Source organism: Paroedura picta, chromosome 1, assembly GCF_049243985.1.
Source record: "Paroedura picta isolate Pp20150507F chromosome 1, Ppicta_v3.0, whole genome shotgun sequence".
Lineage (NCBI taxonomy): Eukaryota > Metazoa > Chordata > Lepidosauria > Squamata > Gekkonidae > Paroedura > Paroedura picta.
The window spans coordinates 14,638,796-14,662,912 of NC_135369.1; the positions used below are offsets into that span (position 1 = coordinate 14,638,796).

At 52.0% G+C, this 24,117-nt stretch overlaps 1 protein-coding gene across 1 annotated transcript; it reads right to left on the reverse strand.

The window, feature by feature from the left end:
- Positions 1-3,620: 3,620 nt before the first annotated feature.
- On the reverse strand, positions 3,621-18,459 carry YIF1A (Yip1 interacting factor homolog A, membrane trafficking protein). The gene is made up of 8 exons (XM_077323021.1): positions 18,234-18,459; positions 14,320-14,540; positions 12,569-12,673; positions 10,045-10,123; positions 9,426-9,483; positions 7,482-7,637; positions 6,247-6,340; positions 3,621-4,456 (listed from the first exon to the last, which is right to left on the reverse strand). Exons 1-8 carry the CDS (start codon positions 18,262-18,264, stop codon positions 4,307-4,309), a joined length of 894 nt encoding a protein of 297 aa, XP_077179136.1. The 5' UTR covers positions 18,265-18,459; the 3' UTR covers positions 3,621-4,306.
- Positions 18,460-24,117: the final 5,658 nt, after the last annotated feature.

Sequence of the window (24,117 nt, forward strand, 5' to 3'; positions counted from 1 at the left end):
TCCACTCTGTACTCCCACCTCTTACCCTGAGCAATGCCCTCCATGCCTGTGCGTTTTCCCTCCCCTGCATTAGCGATGCTGTTAATGTGCCCTCACTGCCTGGGCAGCCAAGCAAGCGCCCTGCGACACGGTGCACGCTCCCAGGAACCGAGGATCCGGCAGTCGCGCGAAATTAAAAATTAGCCGCGGTTGGATTGCTGCCTCCCAGCACCTGAGATGCGAAAGATGCAGCTGGAGGTGAGCAGGGAAGCGGCAGAGGGTCAAGGGAAAAGGGGTCGCGAGGGGGCAGAAACTGTTCATAGGAATTGTTGCGCTCATCATGTGGCTGGGGCCCTCCGAAGAAAGGGCAGCGCCGTCCCAGGTTGGCTCCCAGGTGTACAGAAAAATATCTAATAAACTCACAGTGATGGGGGTGACGGGGAGGGGAAGAACAGTTTTGTAAAATAGCCTGTTGAAGACAGAAAATGCTCCAGAAACAGACTCAAGGGGGTGGCAGGTTACAGTGGGTGAGCGATGGGTTGTGAGCATCCTGCATAGTGCAGGGGGTTGGACTAGATGACCCAGGAAGTCCCTTCCAACTCTATGGTTCTATCAGTCTATGGTTCTAGATAGCCATCTGACGGAGAGGCTGATTCTGTGAAGGTTCAAGGGGGTGGCAGGTAACAGTGGATGAGTGAGAGGGTTGTGAGTGTCCTGCATAGTGCAGGGGGTTGGACTAGATGACCCAGGAGGTCCCTTCCAACTATATGATTCTGTGATTCCAAGTGGAATATCAAGCAGCCTTTAAAAGAACAGTATATGCCTGTGAGAACTCTTAAGAATTTCAGCGAGGGCAGATATCAAAGAGCTGGGGGTGATTTCAAATTATTCCTCCACCTCCAGGCTCGGCTGGCTTAGAGATCAATCCCAAGAATGGTTCTAATATAAGCTATGAGTTTTGCTGTCTCCAAAGGTTAAAGGGCAGTGAGGATATAAATCCAACTATAAATAAAATAAATAACGGATGATCTGGGGCCTGGGGACCCAGCCCTGTGAGGAAAGGTGGAGGGTATTGGGAATGTTCAGCCTGGAGAAGAGGAGGTTGGGGGGACAGGATCTAAAAGGTTGTCCCTAAAGAAGGGAAAGGAAAGGTTCCAGTTGGCAGCAGTGGCCCTGCATTAATGAGAGCCAGCTTGGTGTAGTGGTTAGGAGTGCAGACTTCTAATCTGGCATGCCGGGTTTGATTTCCCACTCCCCCACATGCAGCCAGCTGGGTGACCTTGGGCTCACCACGGCACTGATAAAACTGTTCTGACCGAGCAGTGAAATCAGGGCTCTCTCAGCCTCACCCACCCCACAGGGTGTCTGTTGTGGGGAGAGGAATGGGAAGGCGACTGTAAGCTGCTTTGAGCTTCCTTCGGGTAGGAAAAGCAGCATATAAGAACCAACTCTTCTTCTTCTTCTTCTTCAAACTACGCGTGGAACAGTACAAGCCGGGGGAAATTTCACCTTGCAAGTAGTTCAGCACCGCCTAAGGAGGTGGTGAGCTTCCCCTCACTGTTGGTCTTTAAGGAAGGCCTGGACAGATACTTATCACGGATGCTTTACGCTGATCCTGCATTGAGCAGGGGGTTGGGCTAGATAGCCTGTAGGGTTCTTTCCAGCTCGATGTTTCTATCTCCACTGGCAGCAAATTTTGCAATTTGGCCACTTGTGGAACATAAGAAATATTTCCTTTCCTCTGCCCTGCCTCTGCTGCCCACCCACTTCAGAGCTTCAGCCCGAATCGCACAATATCCAGTTGGCACGTGATGGATTTCCACAGCTAGGAAGGAGAGCTGTGCCTTGCCCCCTGCCCCCTCTCGCTCGGGCGCCGCTCCCTTCACGGCCCAGCGAGGCTCACCACACAAGGGGGATCGGCAATTTCGTCCCCTTTGTAGTTGGCATGCCTTGAATCGGCGGCAAGGCCCCAGAGGGAAAACGCTGCAAGGAATGAGCCCAGGGAGGGATGGCGCCACACGGCGCATAGCACATGCTTTGAGTTGCGCCGCAGTGCTCCACCTCCAACTTAGCCAGTGCAATTAAAGCCCTCGGAGCAATTGGAAAGGTAGTTCTGACGATAAGGCAGGCGGGCGAATTTCAAAAGATTTAATGAGCGCTTCCTGAGAAGACGGCAGATGGCCGGCGTTGTCTTTGAAGAGGCCCCCCTTCGTCTCTGATCCAGCCAGGCTTTTTCTAACGTGAACCTACTGCGCATGGCAAACGCCATCTCGGCACAGCTACGCTACAGCGCCACAGCAAGAGGCTTTCAAGGCAAACAAGTAGTAGAGCCGGTTTGCCATTTCCTTCCTTGGCAGATGCTTCCTCAATGGTCCCCCATGCAGGTATAGACCCTGCTCACTTTCTGAGACCAATGGCCAGACTGTGGACTACAGTTCCCATGGGCCCCTGCCAGCATGCAGGTCCTGGAAGGCCAACATCTTTCCCATCACTCTTCCCGCCCTGGTAGGGGTTGAATCTGGGATCTTCCGTAAAGAAAGCAGATCCTCTACTGTAGGACTGTGCATACATGTGTCTGTGTCAGAAGGGCTGCCATGCCATAGCTGATTTACGATGACCCGTAGAGTCAGCTTGGTGTCATGGTTAAGAGTGGCAGCTTCTAAACTGGAGAGCTGGGTTGGATTCCCCGCTCCTCCACCTGCAGCCGGCTGGGTGACCTTGGGTTAGTCACAGCCCCGTTAGTGCTGTTTGCACAGAGCAGTCCTGTCAGAGCTCCCTCAGCCCCACCTACCTCACAGGGTGTCTGTTGTGGGGAGAGGAAGGGAAGGCAATTGTAAGCTGCTTTGAGGCTGCTTTGGGCAGGGAAAAGCGGGGAATAAAAAACAGTTCTTCTGCTTCTTCTGCCATTGCCTTCCTCTGCACAGCACACCTAGATTTCCCAGATGGGCTTCCATCTAAATACTGGCTATTGCTGACCCTGCTTAGCTTTCGAGCCCCGAGAACAAAGGTCACTGCCGCCAGAGGCAAGAACAGGAGTACAAATAGTGCATAGTGCAGGGGGTTGGACTAGATGACCCATGAGGTCCCTTCCAACTCTATTATTCTACGATTCTATGAAATACCATCTTGCAAGGAAGCCACTTTGGAGCTGGGGTGCCAATGCGTTGAACTGCACCACCGCCAACCTGCCGTCCCTCTAAATGTTGTACCCCTATTTGCCCCTGTATTTTCGGGTTTCCACTTTTTATATTTAAATCTGCAAGGAAGCAGCTGTGTGTGTGTGTGTGGGGGGGGGGGGAATCGGGTCAAATATAGTGTGCGTGTATCAAATTAAATGCCAGATGCCTCATGTTTTTAATTTCTGGACGTGCACACTACATAATAAACCTCTCATTTTGTTTGGTTATTGTAGCTTGACCCTCTGGACCCAAACGGGAAGGTTCTGGGCTGAGTCCCGTTTCCCCTCTTTTGTCCTCGGCTTGGGGAGAAACGGGGTCAGCGGCTCAGCAGGTGTGCTCTGCGAGTACAACAACCAACTCCCAGCCTCACAAGCCACTGAAAGAGTTTGCAGCCACTGATTGTCCCCCTTCCCCCCCCCCCCCCCGGCTGGCTTGAAATAGGGTGCAGCTTCAAAAAACAAATGCAGTCAAAACTCTAAATATATATTTATAAGGATAACAAAGAAAGAGGAGGAGGAGGGAAGGAGCGCGGAAGGTCATGGCTCTGGAAATCCAGTCCAAGGATGAATCTCCACAAGGCAGAATGCCGAAGACCAGTCGGTGCTCTCCGGACGTTGGCCAAGGCTGCCTCTCGCCAGGACGGAAACAGGGACGACCGAGTGGAGGAACTGGTGGCTCCATGGGGGGGACGGAGAAAGGACACTTTGTTCCGGAAGGCAGAAATGTAGAACACCAGCGATTCCGCGCTCAAGCGGTTTGCGTAAGAACCTGCTTGCGTGCGTGAGACCAAACGCAGGGGGATTCTCACAATCTTCCCTGTTCGAGGCCCAGAAAGGAAGAACACAAAAGCTGCATTCTGGACCATCTTTTCCCCTCTGCTCTCGGATTAGGCAGGGTGGCAGTGGAGTGCTGAGTGGACACAGGCTGGTCTTGATTCAGTAATGTCCATGGGGGGAGCAGAGCATAGGCACACCCACACACCCCTAGTCTGTCCTTCGAGGCTGATCCCAGGACTTCAGGGGTGGCCGGGTGGCGGAGAGTCACTCATTGTGTGGTTTTCGGAAACCGGGAGGGCAGCAAGAGGCTCTCTGCAAGCAGGATCCTCCCTGATCCTCTCCCTGTTCTCTGTCGCCTCTCCCCTGCCCCGCTCAATGCACCAACTGCACCGTCAGCCAGTAGAGGATGAGAGGCTGAAAGGCCGCAGCTGCCAGGGTGATGTACATCTGGGCCCGACCGCTGGGTCGGCTGAGGCCCTCCTGCACCACCGACGGAAGGATCTTCATCCGTAAGGAGCGGACCTGCGAAGGGGAGAGAGAGAGAGGCGTGTTTATTTTATTTTCCCACTTACCCTTTCCCCAGAGGGCTCAGAGTGGCTCACAACAGTTATAAATCACGTAAAAAACAATACAATCATCAGTCCTAAAAATTATTAGCAATAAAAGCAAGTCTCACCGTTTCAGACAGGCCAAGTCTTTCTCTTTTGACAGAGAGGGGCACATAAAGTGGAAGACTTGGTTTTTATGCTCTGCTGTTCACTGAAAGAGTCTCAAAGCAGCTTCCAATCGCCTTCCCTTCCTCTCCCCACAACAGATGTCCTGGGAGATAGGTGGAGCTGAAAAGAGTTCTGAGAGAGCTGCATGATCAGAAGAGCTCTAACAGGACTGGGACTAGCTCGAGATCACCCAGCTGTCTGCATGTGGGGGAGGGGGAATCAAAACCAGGTCTCCAGATTACAAGCAGCTGCTCTTAACCCCTGCGCCCCACTGGCTTGGGAAGATCCAACAGGGGTGGATGGACTCGATCAAGGAAACTAGGACCCTCAGACCTCATGACCTGAGCAAGGCTCTTAACACTACAATGTTTTGGAGGTCATTAGTTCAGAAGGTCGCCATAGGTCGGCAGTGACTTGACAGCACTTCACAGGCCGAGAGCTGAGCCAAGATAACTATTTTCTCATTTCAAGGGGTGAGGAAATCCCTTCTACTTTTCGGGTCAAGAGCCCCCCCTCTTACTAACATTTATTTTATTTACTACATAATAAAATCCTATTTCCCACATCCTATTCTCCCTCATTGATCATGGGAGATCCAGACCACTGCCTGGCTTGACGCTAGGAACACCAGTCTGCTGACAATGGACATTTGTGCCATTAGCAGCCTATTTAAAGTTGCTTTGTTGTTGTTGTTGTTATGTGCGAAGTCGTGTCTGACCCATCGCGACCCCGTGGACAATGATCCTCCAGGCCTTCCTGTCCTCTACCATTCCCCGGAGTCCATTTAAGTTTGCACCGACTGTTTCAGTGACTCCATCCAGCCACCTAATTCTCTGTCGTCCCCTTCTTCTTTTGCCCTCCATCGCTCCCAGCATTAGGCTCTTCTCCAGGGAGTCCTTCCTTCTCATGAGGGGGCCAAAGGATTTGAGTTTCGAAAAGTTGCTTTACTGTTATTTTAAATGGCTTTAATTCTATTTTGATTTATCAACAATGTCCTGGATAAGCAACATGTCGTACGCTGCCCAGAGCCGGTCTCCAGGATCGGCGGTATAGAAATTAAACTGAACTGATCTGAATATAAAACAAGGAGCTACTTGCATCACGAAATACAAGAAGTCTTTGACCCTGCAGTTTTTACTCTTTAATAGATTTTCAATTGTATCGACTATGGTTGCTAGAGCCTTCACTAAGCTGTCCCTATAAAGTGTTATCTTCTATTTTAAAAAACTTTATGGTTTGTCCAACCCTTTTATGACTTGGTCTGCAATTTATTTAAGCCCATGGCGTATCTTATTTTTTAACTGTATCTTTTTAGGTGCATTTTTATATGTTTTATGGTCATCCCCGTCCCCAAGGAGGCTTGCCTGGCCTCAACTAGGGCCAGGGCCTTCTCGGTCCTGGCCCCTACCTGGTGGAATGAGAAAGAGTCTAGCCCAAGTCAGTTTTCTGGCCTGAGGGAGGACTACAACCCAGATTTCACCAGCTCAGTTCTGCAGTTAGCTATCCGACAAAACTCAGGTCTGGCCTGAACTTCCTGCCCCGTGGAATCATGGGAAGCTGAAGGCCCAAAGCCTGGCCGACGCACGTAGCACTTACCATGAAATACATAAGTGCACAGGAGGCCCACGCCAAGGCAATGTAGTAGCCGTTGCTTCCAAAGGCCAGGCCACCGACCACAGCGAGGATCATCCTGGGGAGGCAACGGCAGGTTTTTAGCACGCTTCAGAAAGAAATACTGCAGTTATGTCCCTTTTCTTCCTACCGGGGGTGCAAAGCAACTAAAAGATCTTCCATTTTTCGCAACGACCCTGTGGGGCAGGGAAGGCCAAGAGAGCCTGACTAGCCTAAAGTCAACTGCTGAGATGCAGCGGCGGAGCAGAGATTCGAACTCAGCACTCTAACCAGAACATCACACTAGTTCGATCCCACCTTTCAGCCTAAGCTACGGAGATGGCTAACCACAGGGGGCCGAGTCTCATTGAAACTGAGGAAGACACAAAACGATAAAAAAACACTACATTAAAACAAACAAACAAGCAAAACCAAAGCGTGAACAGTCTGTCAAGAACACTGAACATCCCCAGAGAAACAGGGATCCACCACGAGGGAGCCAGCACTAGGAAAGCCCTGTTTGCCCATTGCCATCCAGCGTAGGTCTCTGAAGGTGTACCCACCACCACCCTGGGAAAGCACTCTGAGAATGCCCAGAGGCTCAAAAAGGCTGGGGATCCTATTATTTTGCTGCTGAGAAAGACTCGCTGAGGCCAAGAGGAGCCCTATGTAGATAAGCACTTTCCCTTCTTGACTTTCGTGAGGAATATAAGAAGAGCCCTGCTGGATCAGCCCAGTGGTCCATCTAGTACAGCCTCCTGCCTCACACAGTGGCCAGCCAGTCTTGGGCAGGGCTCTTTCCCATCAGCTACAGCCAGATCCTTTAACTGGAGATGTCAGGGATCGAACCGGGGACCTTCAGCCTGCCAAAGCAGATGCTCCGCCACTCTGTCTTCGTTGCCTACATATTATCCTCACAACAACCCTGTGAGGTGGGTTAGGCTGAGAACATATGACCGGCAAAGGTCACCCAGCCAGCTCCCACGGCATAAATGGGGATTTGAACCTCGGTCTAGCAGATCCAAGCGCGACACTCTGTACCACCACATCAGTATTAAGACTTTTCGCTATCATGTTAAATCTCACTGTTCTAGCAAGCAGCAGTCGGTTGTGTAACACCCGTCGGTTCAGAGAAAGCAGGCTTAGGCATACGACCAGCCTGTCAGCTGGGCCCAGGGGGCTTCAACCTGAGCCGTGCGTTTCGGGAGGAGCCGACTTACCCCACGTATTTGTAGCCGCAATAAGCCAGCAAGTCAAACGTGCCCAGGTCGCTCTGGACCGTGACCAGGTACAAGCCCAGCAGGAGGGCCAGGACTTCGATGACCACCCACACGAAGGCGGTGCTGGCACACATGCCCAGGACCTCCGGGGAGAACCTGGCGAGAAGCAACACGAGAAAGGCCGGAAATGACTTTCCCTTTCCTTTAATTACGGTCGTGGACCGGCAACCGGAGAAACAAATAAAATAACCATTAGGTGATATAAACTGTGCATAGGTACTCCAAGGCTTAACATTAGCTTCTGACAATTAATTATTTAAAAATCATTTCTAGATGGGGAAGGTCATGTGCAGGATCGGCCTCAAGCATCCAGGATATGTCCAGCTGCTGCTTGAAGACTGCCAGTGAGGGGGAGCTCCCCACCTCCTTAGGAAGCCCCTTCCACTGCTGAACTACTCGGATTGTGCATTATCCCCCCCCCCCCCCGATATTTAGCTAGTACCATTCTGCATGCAGTTTAAGCCCATTCGTTCACTCTTGTGTTTCTATGCTAATCTACTGCTGTTCACAGATCTGAACAACTGCTTTAATACAATCGCAGCTAGCATCGCCCCGTGACTTACGCATCTTGACTCTAACTAGCCCTTCTTGGCAACTATATGTTAAGGCAGGGGTGGTCAAACTGCGGCCCTCCGGATGTCCATGGACTCCAATTCCCATGAGCCCCTGCCAGCGAATCTTTACCTATTAAAGATCAAAAGTGGGGCGACCGGGCAAACCTCCCGCAGGAGGTTGTTCCGGAACAGTGGGGCTACCACTGAAAAGACCCCTTCTCAATGTACCCACCAAATAGCCTTTTTTGATTGGCAGCACCAACAGGAGGGCCTCTCCAGGTGATCTTAATTTCTCCTCCTGCCCCCCAGCACTTCCCATGAGAACAAGGAGCTGGCAAGGAGCTAAGCCGCAGCCATTCCATCTTGTGTGTGCCAGGGGACGGAGCGGAAGGCTGCCCGGGCATGCTGTGTGCCACTGCACTCCGGTGCTCTTGGCACTGCATGCCAACCTCACCAATCTTGACAGCCTCTTGGGTGCCAAGCAAGGGTGGGCAAGGCCAGCAGGGAGCGCTGGGTGCCTGCCATGAAATTCTCATTGGTGACTGGCCACCAGGAGACTGGGAGGGGCGCCTCCACACCCCTGTACCCTTTTTAAAAACACCCTTCTCCACTACTAAGAACATCAGGAGAGCCCTGTTGGGTCAGAGAAGGGAGGGTCCCTCCAGTCCAGCCTCCTGCCTCACACAGGGGCCAGCCAGTCCCTCTGCAGGGCCAGCAACTGGGCAGGGAGGCCGAGGCCCTCATAAGGACACAGGAGAGCCCTGCTGGGTCAGACCAGGGAGGGTCCCTCCAGTCCAGCCTCCAGCCTCACACAGGGGCCATCCAGTCCCTCTGCAGGGCCAGCAACAGGGCAGGGAGGCCGAGGCCTTCCCCTCATAAGGACACAGGAGAGCCCTGCTGGGTCAGACCAGGGAGGGTCCCTCCAGTCCAGCCTCCTGCCTCACACAGGGGCCAAGAAGTTCTTGGCAAAGGATGCTGAGCAGGAGGCGGAAGACAGTGGCAAGGGAGGGTGGGGGGAAGCTCTGTGGGGCAGGAGGCAGAAGATAACAAGTTGAAAGCAGCCACAGAAGGGATTTGACAAGAGCCACAGCAGGAGAAAGTTTGGAAAGAAAGCGGCAGACGTTCTGCAGAAGTCGTGACGCCTCACTTGTCAAACGCTGACAGCTCAAAGCATCAAATCCACACGTCTCAGAATGGGACCCTCCTCCCCCCTCTCCTGTCACAGTTCACCCCATGGGTGTCAAGATGTTCTCACGCAGCCACCTGGGCCCTGATTGGGCCAACCAATGAAGTTCTGTTGGATTTTCAGAAGGGGGAATTTGGTGCTTACCTTTTCTGCAGGCCGAGAGCCATTCCAGCCAGCAGGATATAGGTAATAAAGGCCATACCTGAGAAAGCAAGAGGAGAGAGGGAAGGGGAAAAAAAAACAATTAAATTCTGAAGGGAATCCTAGAACAGATGTACTCTGGGTACGGATGCCGGCCTCCAGGTGGGACCTGGGGATCCCTGAGAATTACAGCTCTCCCCCAGACTACAAAGACCAGCGTTCCCCAGGAGAAAATGGCTGGGATGGGGGGTGGATACTCCCCTGAGGTCCCTCCCTGCCCCCAAATCACACTTTGCTAAGCCAACTCAAGCCGGTTTGCCCGAATGAGTAAAGAAATTCCACCAGCAGCCGGTTACTAAAACTGTCTGAAATGACAGGAAAAATCTGTTTGCATCCAATTGCTAAACTGGGACACAAAATCAGCTTGAAAACCTCCTATATTTGGCTCCCCTTCGATGGCAGCCATTTCGCGGCTGCCTCTGCAGCTGCCCCGTTTCAGAATGCCAAAGGTCCCCACAGCCCCGAAGGGAGGGCAGGGACCCCTCATGTACGCAACACCAGTTTTTCAAAGGGGTTGTGTATCTGCCCGGAAGAGTCTTGTGGCATTCTCAGAGTGACTCACTTGGGATGTAGAGGTCGGGGGCGTTGACGTCTTGTCGGGGCGGGAGGGGTGTGTCTCGGTGGTAGCGGACCTCCCAGTTCTGCGGAGGAAAGGCAAAGCGCTCCATTACTGTCGCTGCTCAGGATTTCAGAGAAGAAAAGCTGGCTTGTTTCTACCCCACTTTTCACATCCGGAAGGTTTTGAGATCTAAGATCGGGCCAGGATGGACTCTTCAGGCTGCCTTCAAACCTTTTCCAGCTTTCAGCTGCCTTGCCAACACTTGGCTTGTAAGGCAGTTCTCTTGGGAGGCATCTGTGCCACGTGACTCCACAAGCTCCCCCTGCCCAGAAAACCATCTTCACTCCAAAGGAGAAAAGTATTTAGCTTTTAGGGAGAAGGTGGCTACCTTCTCCCTAAAAGCTAAATCCTTTTTTATTTTTAGAAGCCGTGTTTAGTCTGCATCCATTACGAAAGCTGGTATTCTTCCCACTCTAAGTAACCACTATTACCTAAAGAAGAAAAAGAAGAGTTGGTTCTTATATGCCGCTTTTCTCTCCCCGAAGGAGTCTCAAAGCGGCTTACAGTCGCCTTCCCTTTCCTCTCCCCACAACAGACACTCTGTGAGGTAGGTGAGGCTGAGAGAGCCCTGAGATTAATGAAGAAGAAGAAGAGCTGGTTCTTATATGCCGCTTTTCTCTACCTGAAGGAGTCTCCGAGCGGCTTACAGTCGCCTTCCCTTTCCTCTCCCCACAACAGACACCCTGTGAGGGAGGTGAGGCTGAGAGAGCCCTTATATTCCTGCTCGGTCATAACAGCTTTATCAGTGCTGTGACTAGACCAAGGTCACCCAGCTGGCTGCATGTGGGGGAGTGCAGAATCGAACCCGGCATGCCAGATTAGAAGTCCTCACTCCTAACCACTACACCAAACTGGCTCTCGAGATGGGATAGAAGGTGGGACAGAAGGTGAACAGGTCTTATGCGACTATGATGGCCTTGCTGTAAGAAGGCCAGCCACCGTGTGTACAGTCCTTTGACTGCCACACTGTTCAGGCCCTCTTGAAGCTTCTCTTCACTGAGATGCCTTCATAGATTTAAGTCTGAACCAGTTTGTCTCCTGTGATTTCCCTGAAAGCCTTAAGTTCGTCTCCGTCATCTTTCCTGCTTATGATTTTCTACGATCCAGTTAATGCAGAGCTTGGTTCCATCGGTTAAGCTGCCTTCTCCACCAAACACACCCCCCTTTCCCGGAACATATGGTTGAGCTCTTTGAGAAGAATTGTTTTTTTTTGTATCCCACTTTTTACTACCCAAAGGAATCTCAAAGCAGCTTACAATCACCTCCTCCTCTCCCCACAATGGACACTCTGTGAGGCAGGTGGGGCTGAGAGAGCCCTGACGAAACTACCCTGTGAGAACAGGACTGTGATTGGCCCAAGGGCAACCAGTTGGCTGCATGTGGAGGAGGAGCGGGGAATCAAACCCAGCTCCCCAGGTTAGAAGCTGCCGCTCTTAATCATAACACCAGGTTGCCTCAAGTTCCCCAGCCCCAGACAAGTCAACTTGGCCCCAATCAGCCTGGCAGAACACCCTCCTGAGTGGGATCAGGGCCCTGCAGGATCTGAATCAGTTTTATAGGGCCTGCAAGTCAGAGTTGTTCTGCTGAGACTACAGTTGAGGCCTAGAAATGCAAATACCACCAATAAGCTGGCCTCCCTACACAAATAGATAAGCATCTGTGTGCTATCCAGTAATTTTAACAACAATGTGCTGTGCTTTCCTTCCAGAGAGAAGGCAGCCACTTTGCTCGAAAACTTAGACAGCCACTGCTGGTCATATAAGCAGCACTTGATAGATAAAGGGACAAGGCAGCTTCATGATTCTTGCTCCTCCACCCACAGCCAGTTGGGTGACCTTGGGCCAGTCACAGTCCTGGCAGAGCTGTTCTCACAGTGCAGTTCTCTTAGAGTTCCCTCAGTCCCACCTACCTCCCAGGGTGTCTGTTGTGGGGAGAGGAAAGGGAAGGCGATTGGAAGCCTCTCTGAGTCTCCTTTGGGTAGAGAAAAGCGGCATATAAGAACCAACTCTTCTTCTTCTTCAGTAATCTCAGGGTTCTCTCAGCCTCACCCACCTCACAGGGTGTCTGTTGTGGGGAGAAGAAAGGGAAGGCTATTGTAAGCCGCTTTGAGACTCCTTCGGGCAGTGAAAAGCAGGGTATAAAAACCAACTCTTCTTCACTAGCGCTCCTTGAACTGTAGGGGCTGGGCCCACTAACCATTTCAACAGCCCCTTCTCCCCTCTAGGGCTTTTTACGAAGCTATAGCAGGGGCTGAACTGCCGAAGCACAGGAAAAGGAGACTGCAATTCCTGAAGAATGCCTCCCCGACTTTCCTCCCGTAACCGAGGGCTCCCTCCCGCCCATGCCCCCCTCTCCTAACCCCTCCTGCGCCCATGCTGCTGCCAACACCAGAGGGCAGAACCCCGGAGCACCATCACCCCGACGCTCCTGCCCTGACCGACCAGAAGGCGCCCCCTCCATTCGGTACCTGATGCACGTAGGGGAACACCAGCAGCGCCAGCTTCTTCGTGACGTAGGTCGTGTCCACCGCAAAGAAATACTTCAGCTTGTTGATCGACATGAACCTGTCAATCTGGAGAAAACAAATGTGGGGGACTTTAGCCAGGAGGCGGAGAAACAGGTCTCTGCTGGTGGCCATATCCGGGACTGTGAACTCCTGGCAGCGACGGCCCCAGACTTCCACGCATGATCCCAAAGTAGGCAGCTGTCCAGGGAGTGAATTTCCCAGGTGGGCCAAGGCTTGGGAGACCGACAGGGTGGGCCAGACCCGCCGCTTCCAGGAGGAGAGGAAAAAGAGGTAGGTGGGGCTGAGAAAAACTGCTCTGTGAGAACAGCTCTACCAGGACTGTGACTAGCCGAAGGTCACCCAGCTGGCTGCATGTGGAAGAGCAAGGAATCAAACCAGGCTCTCAAGGTCAGAAGCTGCTGCTCTTAACCGCTACAACCAGGCTGGCTCTCAGGGTGAAATTAGCTTCAGGCAGGTGTGTTGAATAGGGGAAGAGTGGAGACAGGCAAGGGAGGCAGCGAATGGGAAGGCAAGGCAGGGGAGGAAGAGGAGGTACTGGGCAGGGGAACTGGGGTATAAAGGAAGCTCTGGAGTCCAAGCCAAGGAGGAGTGCGACAGCAGTGGCAGAGGAGGAGGAGGAAAAAGAGGAAGAGTTGGTTCTTAGATGCCACTTTTCTCTACCGGGAGTCTCAAAGCAGCTTCCCTTTCCTCTCCCCACAACAGACACCCTGTGAGGTAAGTGGGGCTGAGAGTGCTCTGATGTTACTGCTCTGTGCGGACAGCACTATCAGGGCTATGACTGGCCCCAGGTCACCCAGCTGGCTCCATGTGAAGGAGGAGCGGATAATCAAACCCAGCTAGCCAGATTAGAAGCTGCCACTCCTAACAATGACACGATGACATCTCCTCTACCAGGGAGAGGGAGATGACTCCAGGTGGTCTGGGGAGTCTGGATCCCCTTCTGAGGCTTGGGGGAGCGGGCCACTGAAGGCCCTGAAACAGCAGAAGGCAGCGCCCCTCTGGGTATCCAGGTGCCCCAATCCTACAGTGCTGAAGGAGGGCAGCCAGTTTGGTGTCGTGGTTAGGAGTGTGGACTTCCAATCTGGCATGCCAGGTTTGATTCTGCACTCCGCCACATGCAGCCAGCTGGGTGACCTTGGGCCAGTCACAGCACTGATAAAACTGTTCTGACCGGGCAGTGATATCAGGGCTCTCTCAGCCTCACCTACCCCACAGGGTGTCTGTTGTGATGAGAGGAAAGGGAAGACGACTGTAAGCCACTTCGAGCCTCCTTCGGGTAGATAAAAGAACCAACTCCTTCCTCCTTCCTCCCAGCCAGGTACCCATGGGGAGTGGGGGGGATCCCACCTGCTAAACTTGCTACAGCTCCGAGCCCAGCTAAGAAAGAGAAGACTGAAACACATTACCTGAAACTCAGCAGACAAGGAATAGCCCAAGCGGCTCTGACATCTACCCATTGAGAGGGTGGGCCCGAGCAGCAAATCCTCTTAACCTCTTCCCTCCCAGATCCCCTTGCATCCAGGGTTACAATATTCAACAAGATGAAGGCGGAAGAAAGAACACAAACCTGTTTTTTGGTGGGGCCAACCAAGTCTAATAGATATACAAGCAGATTGATACCTCCACAGACAAATAGCAGAAGGCTGAATATTCAAGCTATACCACGACCCTGAAAACCATCCCCCTCTTACCTCCTTGTGCACAATCTCTTTGCTCTGAGACGCAATGCTGGAGCCGTAGGCCATGGCGACGTTGGCCACTGGGTCGGCAAAAATCTGGTTGAAGCCCATGTCGATCCCTGGGGCCGGGTAACCACCTTTCTGGGGTCCGTAGGCCGAGCTGGTGTCATCAAAGAGCTGGGGGGCGTTGGCGTTTTGTGGGATCATCGGACCTCTGGCCCTGTGCTTGGAGCCTGCAGGAGGGGAAAAGGAGAGAAAACGGTCAGGAGGATCTTCTGAGTAGGTTGGCTAGGCTCGTAGCCAAGCGCCATAGACTCATAGAGTGGGAAGGGACCTCCAGGGTCATCTAGTCCAACCCCCAGCAGAAGGCAGGAAATTCACAACTACCTGCCCACACACAGTGACCCCAGTTCCTTGCCCAAATGATGCCCCCACCCCCAAAAAACCAGAATCCCTGGCCAGTCTGGCCTGGAAGAAATTGATCTCCCAATCCCACAGTGGTCATTGGCCTTTCCCTGGGCATGCAAGAAAGGGCCACAAGAGTCAAGCATGGACACAGTCCCTTCAGCCCACCCACTCACCATCTGCCTGAGTTCCTTCCTCCTCCTGATCTTTTCCCATCAATCTAAATCTAAACTTAAGTCCATAAATTCTCCCTACGAAGCATCCATTGGTGAAGAGCAGGAATAGCAACGCTTCGGAAAAAGATCTAGAACAGGGGTAGTCGAACTGCGGCCCTCCAGATGTCCATGGACTACAATTCCCATGAGCCCCTGCCAGCATTCGCTGGCAGGGGCTCATGGGAATTGTAGTCCATGGACATCTGGAGGGCCGTAGTTTGACTATCCCTGATCTAGGGAGCAAAATCCTCAATTGCTGGAATGTCTCCACAATATATTCGGACTGTATCAGAACACTGATGAGGGATGATCGGCTGAGGATTAATTTTTAAACAGAGAGGCGAGAGGCCCCAGGGTGACATGGGGATCCTAAGAAGAGCCCTGCTGGATCAGATCACAATCCCATCAGTGCAGTATTCTGTCTCAGACCATGGCCAACCAGTGGACCTGGATGTCCAGCAACAGGCCCAGGAGGCCCAGGCCTTTTGCCTCCTGGCACTAGGATTCAGAGCTTGACTGCCTCTGAATGTGGGAGGTTCCTTATAATCACCATGGCTAGCAGCTATCGAGTGAATGGCAGATGCAGGTTTTTTCCACAGAGGCATCACATCAAGATCGCAAGATGTCATAGTCCTGCTGTGTGCTGCATGGGTCAGACCCCACCCGGAGTCCTGTGTGCAGTTCTGGAGGCCTCACTTCAAAAAGGATGTGGAGAAAATGGAGAGGGGGCCGAGGAGAGCGACGAGGATGATCCAGGGCCTGGGGACCCAGCCCTGTGAGGAAAGGCTGAGGGCCTTGGGAATGTCTAGCCTGGAGAAGAGGAAGCTGAGAGGGGACAGGATGGTTCACTTGAAGTATTGGAAAGGTTGTCATTTGGAGGAGGGCAGGGAAAGGTTCCTGCTGACAGCAGAGGAGAGAACACAGTGTCACAGCTTTAAACTACGTGTAGAACAGTACCGACTAGATATCTGGAACGAATTTCACAGTCCGAGTAGTTCAGCAGTGGAATGGGCTGCCTAAGGAGGTGGTGGGCTCCCCCTCACTGGTGGTCTTCAGGCAGTGGCTGGGCAGAGACTGATCCTGGATGCTTGAGGCTGAGTCAAAATTGAGCAGGGGGTTGGACTCGATGGCCTTTAGGGCCCCTTCCAACTCTAGCATTCTACTAATCCTCCCCAATTCAGTCTAATCCCATTCAAAAGCAATCTATCTATGCCTGCGGCCTTCTCTACATCAACTCACAGTGATTTCCACTATTTAATCACTTATTGTGTTGTCTGACTACAACCTGTTCCTCAACGACTTCATCGGGTGTTCTAGCACAGAAGGGAGGGGAAAAAAGATTCCTTTGCTTTTTCTACCCTATGCATAATTTCGTCAATCTCTATCCAATCCCATCTCCCGGCCTCAAATCTCATTCTCTCAAATCTAAGGGCTTATTTTTTTTTAAGGGGCAGCTGAGAACAGGTTTTTTGTTAATCGGATCACGCTAGTTTCTCAGTGGAAAGACAGGGACAGACCGGGCAGTGAAAAAGTACAAACCATTCAAAAAGTCAGCTGGGCGGAAGCAGTGCCAAGTGTCCCTAAGCAACCAGGGCGGGGAAAAGAAACGGCAAAACTTTCCAGCAAGCCACAGAGAAGAAAAGCGGCAGAGATAGTTTCAGGTGGGTAGCCATGCTGGTGACTAGCCTGATCTAATCAGATCATTAGAAGCTAAGCTAGGTCAGTCCTGACTCAGTATTTGGAAGGAAGAGCACCAAGGAAATCCAGAGTTATGACATTGAAAACCATGGCTCTGCAGATGTCCATGGACTACAATCCCCATGAGCCCCTGCCAGCACGCTGGCAGGGGCTCATGGGGATTGTAGTCCATGGACATCTGTAGAGTCACAGCTTGCCCACCCCTGCTATAAAGCTTCTCCCCTTGGAATCTTGTTGAGTCTTTCAGGTGCGACTGGACACAAATCTCGCACACGGTAGCAAAGGGATAACAGGACAGACTTTAACTTGGCCAGATAGAGAGGATGGGAACATGTTTGGGAGAGAAACCTTGATGTACATGGTGCCCTGAAGGAAAGGTTTCGTGGTAAGACACAAATTTGGCAGTCCAGAGGTTCCGGACTCAAGTCACGGCACATCCAGGCAAAAAAATATCTCAGGCGTCTCGAAAGGCCTTGCTCTGGTTCTGACCCAACGGACAAGGGAGTCATGGCTATGCAAAAGGTGCCCAGTTGAATCCCTGGCACAACAGTAAAAAGGCTGAGAGAGGCTGGTCTGTGTTCGAGTCCAGGGGCACCTAAGAGAGCCACAAGATTTTGTTGAGTATGAGCTTTGATTCTTGAAAATTGATGCCCCCCAAATCTTGCTGGTCTGTAGCTGGAAGTATAACACAACAGAATTAAACTCTGCTGGTCTCTGGATTCAGACTTTGGTCTATTGCTTCAGACTGTCATGGCTGCCTACCTGAATGCATCTAGAACGGTTAGACTGAAGTCCAATTGCACCCGAGAGACCAACAAGGGTTTCGGGGTGGAAGCTCTGGAAAGTCCAAGGCCCCTTCCTCAGACACCCAGTTCCACACTACCTGAGCACCCATCAACCCCTATTCTATTTCCCCTGTGGAATAGCTGGGGACTGAAGGCCGGGCTCTTCCCGATTTGCATTTCTCACACAGCCGGCTGTGGGTTGGACCATTCCTCACACTTTGGACAATGCACTTTCAATGCACTCTGGGTAGAATCATAGAATTGGAAGGGGCCATACAGGCCATCTAGTAGTTGTGTGTTTCCTGTATTCTGCAGGGGGTTGGACTAGATGATCCTGGAGGTCCCTTCCAATTCCACGACTCTAAGTCGCTTTTCTTGTTTTGTCCAGGAAACCCCAGCTGCAAAAGGACAATGGAGGTGCATTAGCAAACGTGCGCGGAATGGGCGATGCAGGGGGCGCCGCGTGGGGTGGGGGGCGTCTTTACAGATCCTGGGGCTGACATCCATGAACCTTTTGAGCGCAAAGCATGTGTGTGTGTGTGTGTGTGGGGGGGGGAATGGTCCGTCCTCCAAATCTCTTGCCTGTTTGCAAAGGAGCTTCTGAGCAGGGCTGGGGGGCGGTTCTTTCGTTGCCAGGCCGGAGGTTCAAGTGGGCGCTGGGCCTGCCCCCCATCCGGGATCTCCTCGCTGCTGTTGAGCCGGACCTCAGCCCCCCACCCCGGGGAGAAGGGGTCCCCCATCATCATCATCATCATCCCTCCCCGCCCCCTAACTCCCAGCGAGCAGGCCTCACGGTCCCGTCCCGCGACCTGCCCGGCCTCACCTGGCCCCCCATAGCCAGGGGGATACGCCATGGGGTCCCACGGTGGCTCCCGGACGAAGCAGGGCGGCCTTTCAAAACTCCGAGCGACTCGCCCCGCAAAGTTGAACGCGGAAAAAGGGGGAGAGCGCGAGGCTGTTCCAGACGCAGCTCCAAGCCACGTCCTCAAAGCCTTCACGCTCTCGTTCTGCTCTTCCCATTGGCCGCGGCGCTGTCCGGGATGTCGACTTCTGGGCGCTGATTGGCTGGCGATATATCCATTTCCCTCTTCGGCCTCGCAGCTGTTCCAAAGGGGCGGAGCCTCTCTCGTCCAGGGCCTTTACGTAGCGCACGCGCGGAAAGGGCGGAGCGGACTATTCTGGTCCTGTGCAGTAATGCGAGGAGAGGCGGAGCTGCCTGTCTCTCGGCTTCCCACGCTCGGAGGTAGACTGCCTCTGTCCATGGAGGCTCGTGGCCGCTTAAAAACTAAAATTGCGGTCTGCTATTGTGTGTGAATTAGTAAAGAGCAAGAGCCCCGTGGCACCTTAAAGACCAACAAAGTTTGTGGCAAAGTTTAAGTTTCCATGAGTCTCTGCTCACGTCAGTGTGCCACAGATTTTTTGTTGGTGCTGCTGGACGTCTGCTCTTTTCTACTACTAGAGAGAGACTAATACGGTTTCCCACCTTGATCTACGTTGGGGGTTCCTAGAGTGGGTGGTCTGACCCCACTGGGGGCAGTGGAAGGATCCAGGGGGGCAGTGAGGTATTGGGGGGCAGGAAAGGGGCAGCAAACTGACTCTTCTGTGTTTTCCTAGTGGTCAAAGTGGCTTGCCATTGCCTCCCTCTGGGTCCTAGCAACCGTGGGTCCCCCTTGGTCTCCAATTCCAGTGCTGACCAGGACCAACCCTGCTTAGCTTCCTGAAGGACAGGACAGCTTCAGAAGGTGGGCTGGGTGGAATCATATTCCTGCTGAGCTCCTTGGATTCTGTCTTTCCCAGGCTCCACCCCAGATCTCCAGGAATTCCTTAATCCAGGGTTGGCAACCCTTTCCCCAAACTCTCCATCTTTGGGAGGCCAAAAAAGCCTTCTCCTGCTTGCTCCTGGCCATGGGATTGCTTGCTTCTCTCTCTCTCTTTCCCCATCTTTCTCCCCAAAGAGGACCTCAAGTGGCTTTTACAAAGTACTTATTTTTTTTCCAGACTAAAATATGGCTGCTGCACAACAACAAAAGAAGCATACGCAATACTTTGTGTTTTGAATTTGCAGTAGAGCTGACACCAGGAAAGAGGTGTGAGTTTGTATGTGCGGGGAGGGCACTAGGGATGTGGCCTAGGAACCAAGGGGGCAGCAGCCCACAAAATTTTGGGAACCACTGGGGGAATCCTAAACCCATTCCTTCAAAACAGTATAGTCCAAGTAGTTCAGCAGTGGAACGGGCTGCCTAAGAAGGTGGTGAGCTCCCCCTCACTGGCAGTCTTCAAGCAGCGGCTGGACAAAGACTTATAATGGATGCTTTAGGATACTTCGGGCTGATCCTGCATTGAGCAGGGGGTTGGACTAGATGGCCTCTATGGCCCCTTCCAACTCTCTATGACTCCCCTTTACAGCCTTCTTGTTTACTGCTATTGGACTCTGATAACATGCATGAAGTGGGTGACTTTAATTCCTGCTTCTATAGGCATTAGAGTTTCACATTTTCTTGGAGGGAGTTGGGGGTATACCCAACATGCTTTGATTCCTCTTTTCCTCAGCTAGAAGAAGAATAGTTGGTTTTTATACCCCACATTTCTCACCCACAAGGAGTCTCAAAGGGGCCTACAATTGCCTTCTTGTCCCCTCTTCCCGACAGACACCTTGATGAGGTAGGTGGGCCTGAGAAAGTCCTGAGAGAATTGGGACTTCACTGGCAGTCTTCAAGCAAAGGTTAGATACACACTTTTCTTGGATGCTTTAGGATGCTTTGGGCTGATCCTGCGTTGAGCAGGGGGTTGGACTAGATGGCCTGTATGGCCCCTTCCAACTCTATGATTCTATGATTCTATGATTCTGACTGGCCCAAGGTCACCCAGCAGGCCTCGGTGTTTTACAGTGCCTTACAATCACTGTCCCTTCCTTTCCCCACCATAGAACATAGAGGCCAAGGCTTTCCCCTGAGAACATAAGCTGTGCCGGAACAGAACAGTGGTCCTTCCAGTCCAGGCTCCTGCCTAACACAGGGGCCAGCCAGTCCCTCTGCAGGGCCCGCAACAGGGCAGGGAGGCCGAGGCCATCCCCTCCTAAGGACACAGGAGAGCCCTGCTGGGTCAGACCAGGGAGGGTCCCTCCAGTCCAGCCTCCTGCCTCACACAGGGGCCAGCCAGTCCCTCTGCAGGGCCAGCAACAGGGCAGGGAGGCCGAGGCCTTCCCCTCATAAGGACACAGGAGAGCCCTGCTGGGTCAGACCAGGGAGGGTCCCTCCAGTCCAGCCTCCTGCCTCACACAGGGGCCAGCCAGTCCCTCTGCAGGGCCAGCAACAGGGCAGGGAGGCCGAGGCCTTCCCCTCATAAGAGCATCAGGAGAGCCCTGCTGGGTCAGACCAGGGAGGGTCCCTCCAGTCCAGCCTCCTGCCTCACACAGGGGCCAGCCAGTCCCTCTGCAGGGCCAGCAACAGGGCAGGGAGGCCGAGGCCTTCCCCTCATAAGAGCATCAGGAGAGCCCTGCTGGGTCAGACCAGGGAGGGTCCCTCCAGTCCAGCCTCCTGCCTCACACAGGGGCCAGCCAGTCCCTCTGCAGGGCCAGCAACAGGGCAGGGAGGCCGAGGCCTTCCCCTCATAAGAGCATCAGGAGAGCCCTGCTGGGTCAGACCAGGGAGGGTCCCTCCAGTCCAGCCTCCAGCCTCACACAGGGGCCAGCCAGTCTCTCTGCAGGGCCAGCCACAGGGCAGGGAGGCCGAGGCCTTCCCCTCATAAGGAAACAGGAGAGCCCTGCTGGGTCAGACCAGGGAGGGTCCCTCCAGTCCAGCCTCCTGCCTCTCACAGGGGCCAGCCAGTCCCTCTGCAGGGCCAGCAACAGGGCAGGGAGGCCGAGGCCTTCCCCTCATAAGGACACAGGAGAGCCCTGCTGGGTCAGACCAGGGAGGGTCCCTCCAGTCCAGCCTCCTGCCTCACACAGGGGCCAGCCAGTCCCTCTGCAGGCCCAGCCACAGGGCAGAAAGGCCGAGGCCTTCCACTGAACGTAATAAAAACCATCCTGGCATGACGATGTGTGTTAAGCAGGGCTGTATTTTGGCTCCTCAGTTATTTAACCTATTCCTACATGACCTCCCTGGGTATCTGGAGGAGGTGAATGGTCATCCGCCTATGTTAGGGTCAAGACCTACCCCGCTACTACTGTATGCTGATGACACAGTGTTATTATCCAGAACAAGAATTGGTCTTAAGCGTTATCTTAATAAATTTACTGAGTACTGTCGGGAAAACAATTTAAATATTAACTTTGAAAAGACCAAAATAACGTTTTTTGCAAAAAGGCACTATAAATACTAATGGATTATTGGCGGAAATAACATCGAACAGGTTTATCATTTTAAATACCTTGGAATTACTTTAAATTTCAATAACAAATGGCTCATGCACAAGAAGAAAGTTAGGAGTTTCATGAAAGGCCCGTTGGCTCTATTAACAAAATTTTACTCTCATGCCTCCTTCCTCAGGTCATTATTCCAAGTCCCTAGAAATGTGGCTAATGACATCTTAATTGCTGAACTGGGCTAACAGAGACTTGAAACCAGAGCCTGGTCTCTTACCTTTAGGTACTGGATCAGTCTTCATTTCAGGGCTCATTCAAATAACCTTTTAGCTGCCCTGCTAAACGATCCCCATAACTCCAATTGGTCTCATAGACTCTCTAACAAACTCCTCTCATTGGGCTTAGACATACATTCTTTGATGGATCTCGAGGAGAAAGGTATATATAAGTGTATAGTAAGGAGACTAGAAGACATTGAATATCAATCCTTACTGTCATTCACATCTCCATCTTGCTCTCCCCGTGTATGGAATATTGTCCCACTATACAAAGTTATCCCCCCCTTCCTGACTAGTATCGAAGCTTTCTCTGACAGGAAAGCACTCTTATTTGCTCGGCTGAACTCTTTCCCCTCCAATGTTCTTTTAGGAAGGTTTAACCGCATTCATTTAGCGGAGAGACTATGTTTTCACGGCTGTATGGTCCCTGATCTCCTTCCGCATATTATTATGTTTTGCCCTAAGTTTTCTTTATACCGTCAGGGGATATCCGATATTCTATCTTCCCTTCAGCTCCATAGTAACGAAACGGCAGCGATCAATAAACTACTTGATAGCAAGGATCCCGAGCGGACCGCCCGCATTGCAAAATTTTTAGCAAAGGTTTTTAGTATTAACTCCCTGTTTTTAACAAAATTGAGTAACTCTGCCTGACTCTTATAATTGTACCATTTTGTATCTCCTTACCTGTATTGTTTTTTACGCCAATAAAGGCTTTTTGTATCTTTGTATCTATCATCCTGGATTAGACCAATAGTCCACCTAGTCCTGCATTCTTTCTCACACAGTGGCCCCAAACAGTTCCTCTGGAGGGCCAGCAACAGAGCATAGAGGCCAAGGCCTTCCTCTGATAAGAACATCAGAAGATCCCTATTCGATCAGAACTACGGTCCATCAGAACTACGGTCCAACTACTTGCTTTAGGATGCTTAGGGCTGATCCTGCGTTGAGCAGGGGGTTGGACTAGATGGCCTGTATGGCCCCTTCCAACTCTATGATTCTATGATTCTAGGCCAGCATCCTGATCCAGAAAGTGGCCAGCCAGTTCCTCTGGAAGGCCAACAATGGGGCAGAAAGGCCTAGGCCTTCTCCTGATGTTGCTTCCTGGCTCTGGGATTCGAAAGTTTAGTCCCACAGAATGGGGAGGCCCCCCTCATTGCCTGTGGCTAAGCTTCATTAATCAAAGGTCTATATCATATGCACATAGCTAATATTTTTATTCTTTCTGTTGCTTGTCTCAACCGTCTGGCACAGCTCAGAAATGCCACAACAGTGTTTAATTTTATTCAGCAAAATAAATTAAAAACTCACAAAGAAACAAAACAGGAAAATTCTAAGGGTTGTAAATAACAGTGTTGTCAAAACTTAAGATTGGATGATTTAAAATACATTGTAAAATTAGCCAGTAGCACAGTATTTTCACATTTTTCCTTCAGATTCCCTCCAAACATTCATTGTAGCCAACCAAACAAATTTGGCAAGCTAGCATAGTGCAGCGGTTCAAGTGTCAGAACTGGGAGACCCAGGTTCGAATCCCGCCTTGTGCCATGATGGAAGCTTGCTGAGTGACCTTGGGCCTGTCGGACATTCTCAACCTAGCCTGCCTTACAGGACTGTTGTGAGAATCAAGCGAAAGAGGGGGAAATTGCGCTAGCCGTTTCGGTTCCCAGAGGTTTCGAGACAGCTGAGAGATTCGTTCATCCTGACTTCTTCCCTCCGAAATACGGAAGTCGGGACGCAAATAGCAGCAGATTGGTGTGAAATTAGAACCTGACCCTCAGGTCTTTGCATTCCCTGTTCAATTTGCTCCTTGGTGCTTCCACTTGAGTTCCTGCGGCTGTCTAATGAACGGATGTGTTGCTGCACCCTTCAGATCTCTCTCTCTCTCAGCCCAAGTTAAATTTAGAAGAGATATCTGTATTTTTTTTTTTTTTGGCCCTCCCTTCATTAATTTCTTCTCCTCGGTAAACTTTTCGGATGTGCCTGAAGAGCCATCGCTGCAATCTGTTCAGGAAGCCTTTGCCCTCCTCCCCGGCAAGCCGATCTTTCTGTCTTTTCTCTCCCCACTTCCCACCATCTGTGCCGAAATTGCCGCAGAGGCACAGAAGATTCTCTGGGACATC

What these genes read in the sequence shown, in the direction of transcription:
- YIF1A (XM_077323021.1), bottom strand. Translation starts at nt 18,264, where the DNA reads ATGGCGTATCCCCCTGGCTATGGGGGGCCAG. An exon ending in CCCTGGCTATGGGGGGCCAG is followed by an intron (nt 14,541 to 18,233) that starts GTGAGGCCGGGC and finishes CCCCTCCTGCAG; the next exon opens with GCTCCAAGCACAGGGCCAGA. An exon ending in AAGAGATTGTGCACAAGGAG is followed by an intron (nt 12,674 to 14,319) that starts GTAAGAGGGGGA and finishes TGTTTTCTCCAG; the next exon opens with ATTGACAGGTTCATGTCGAT.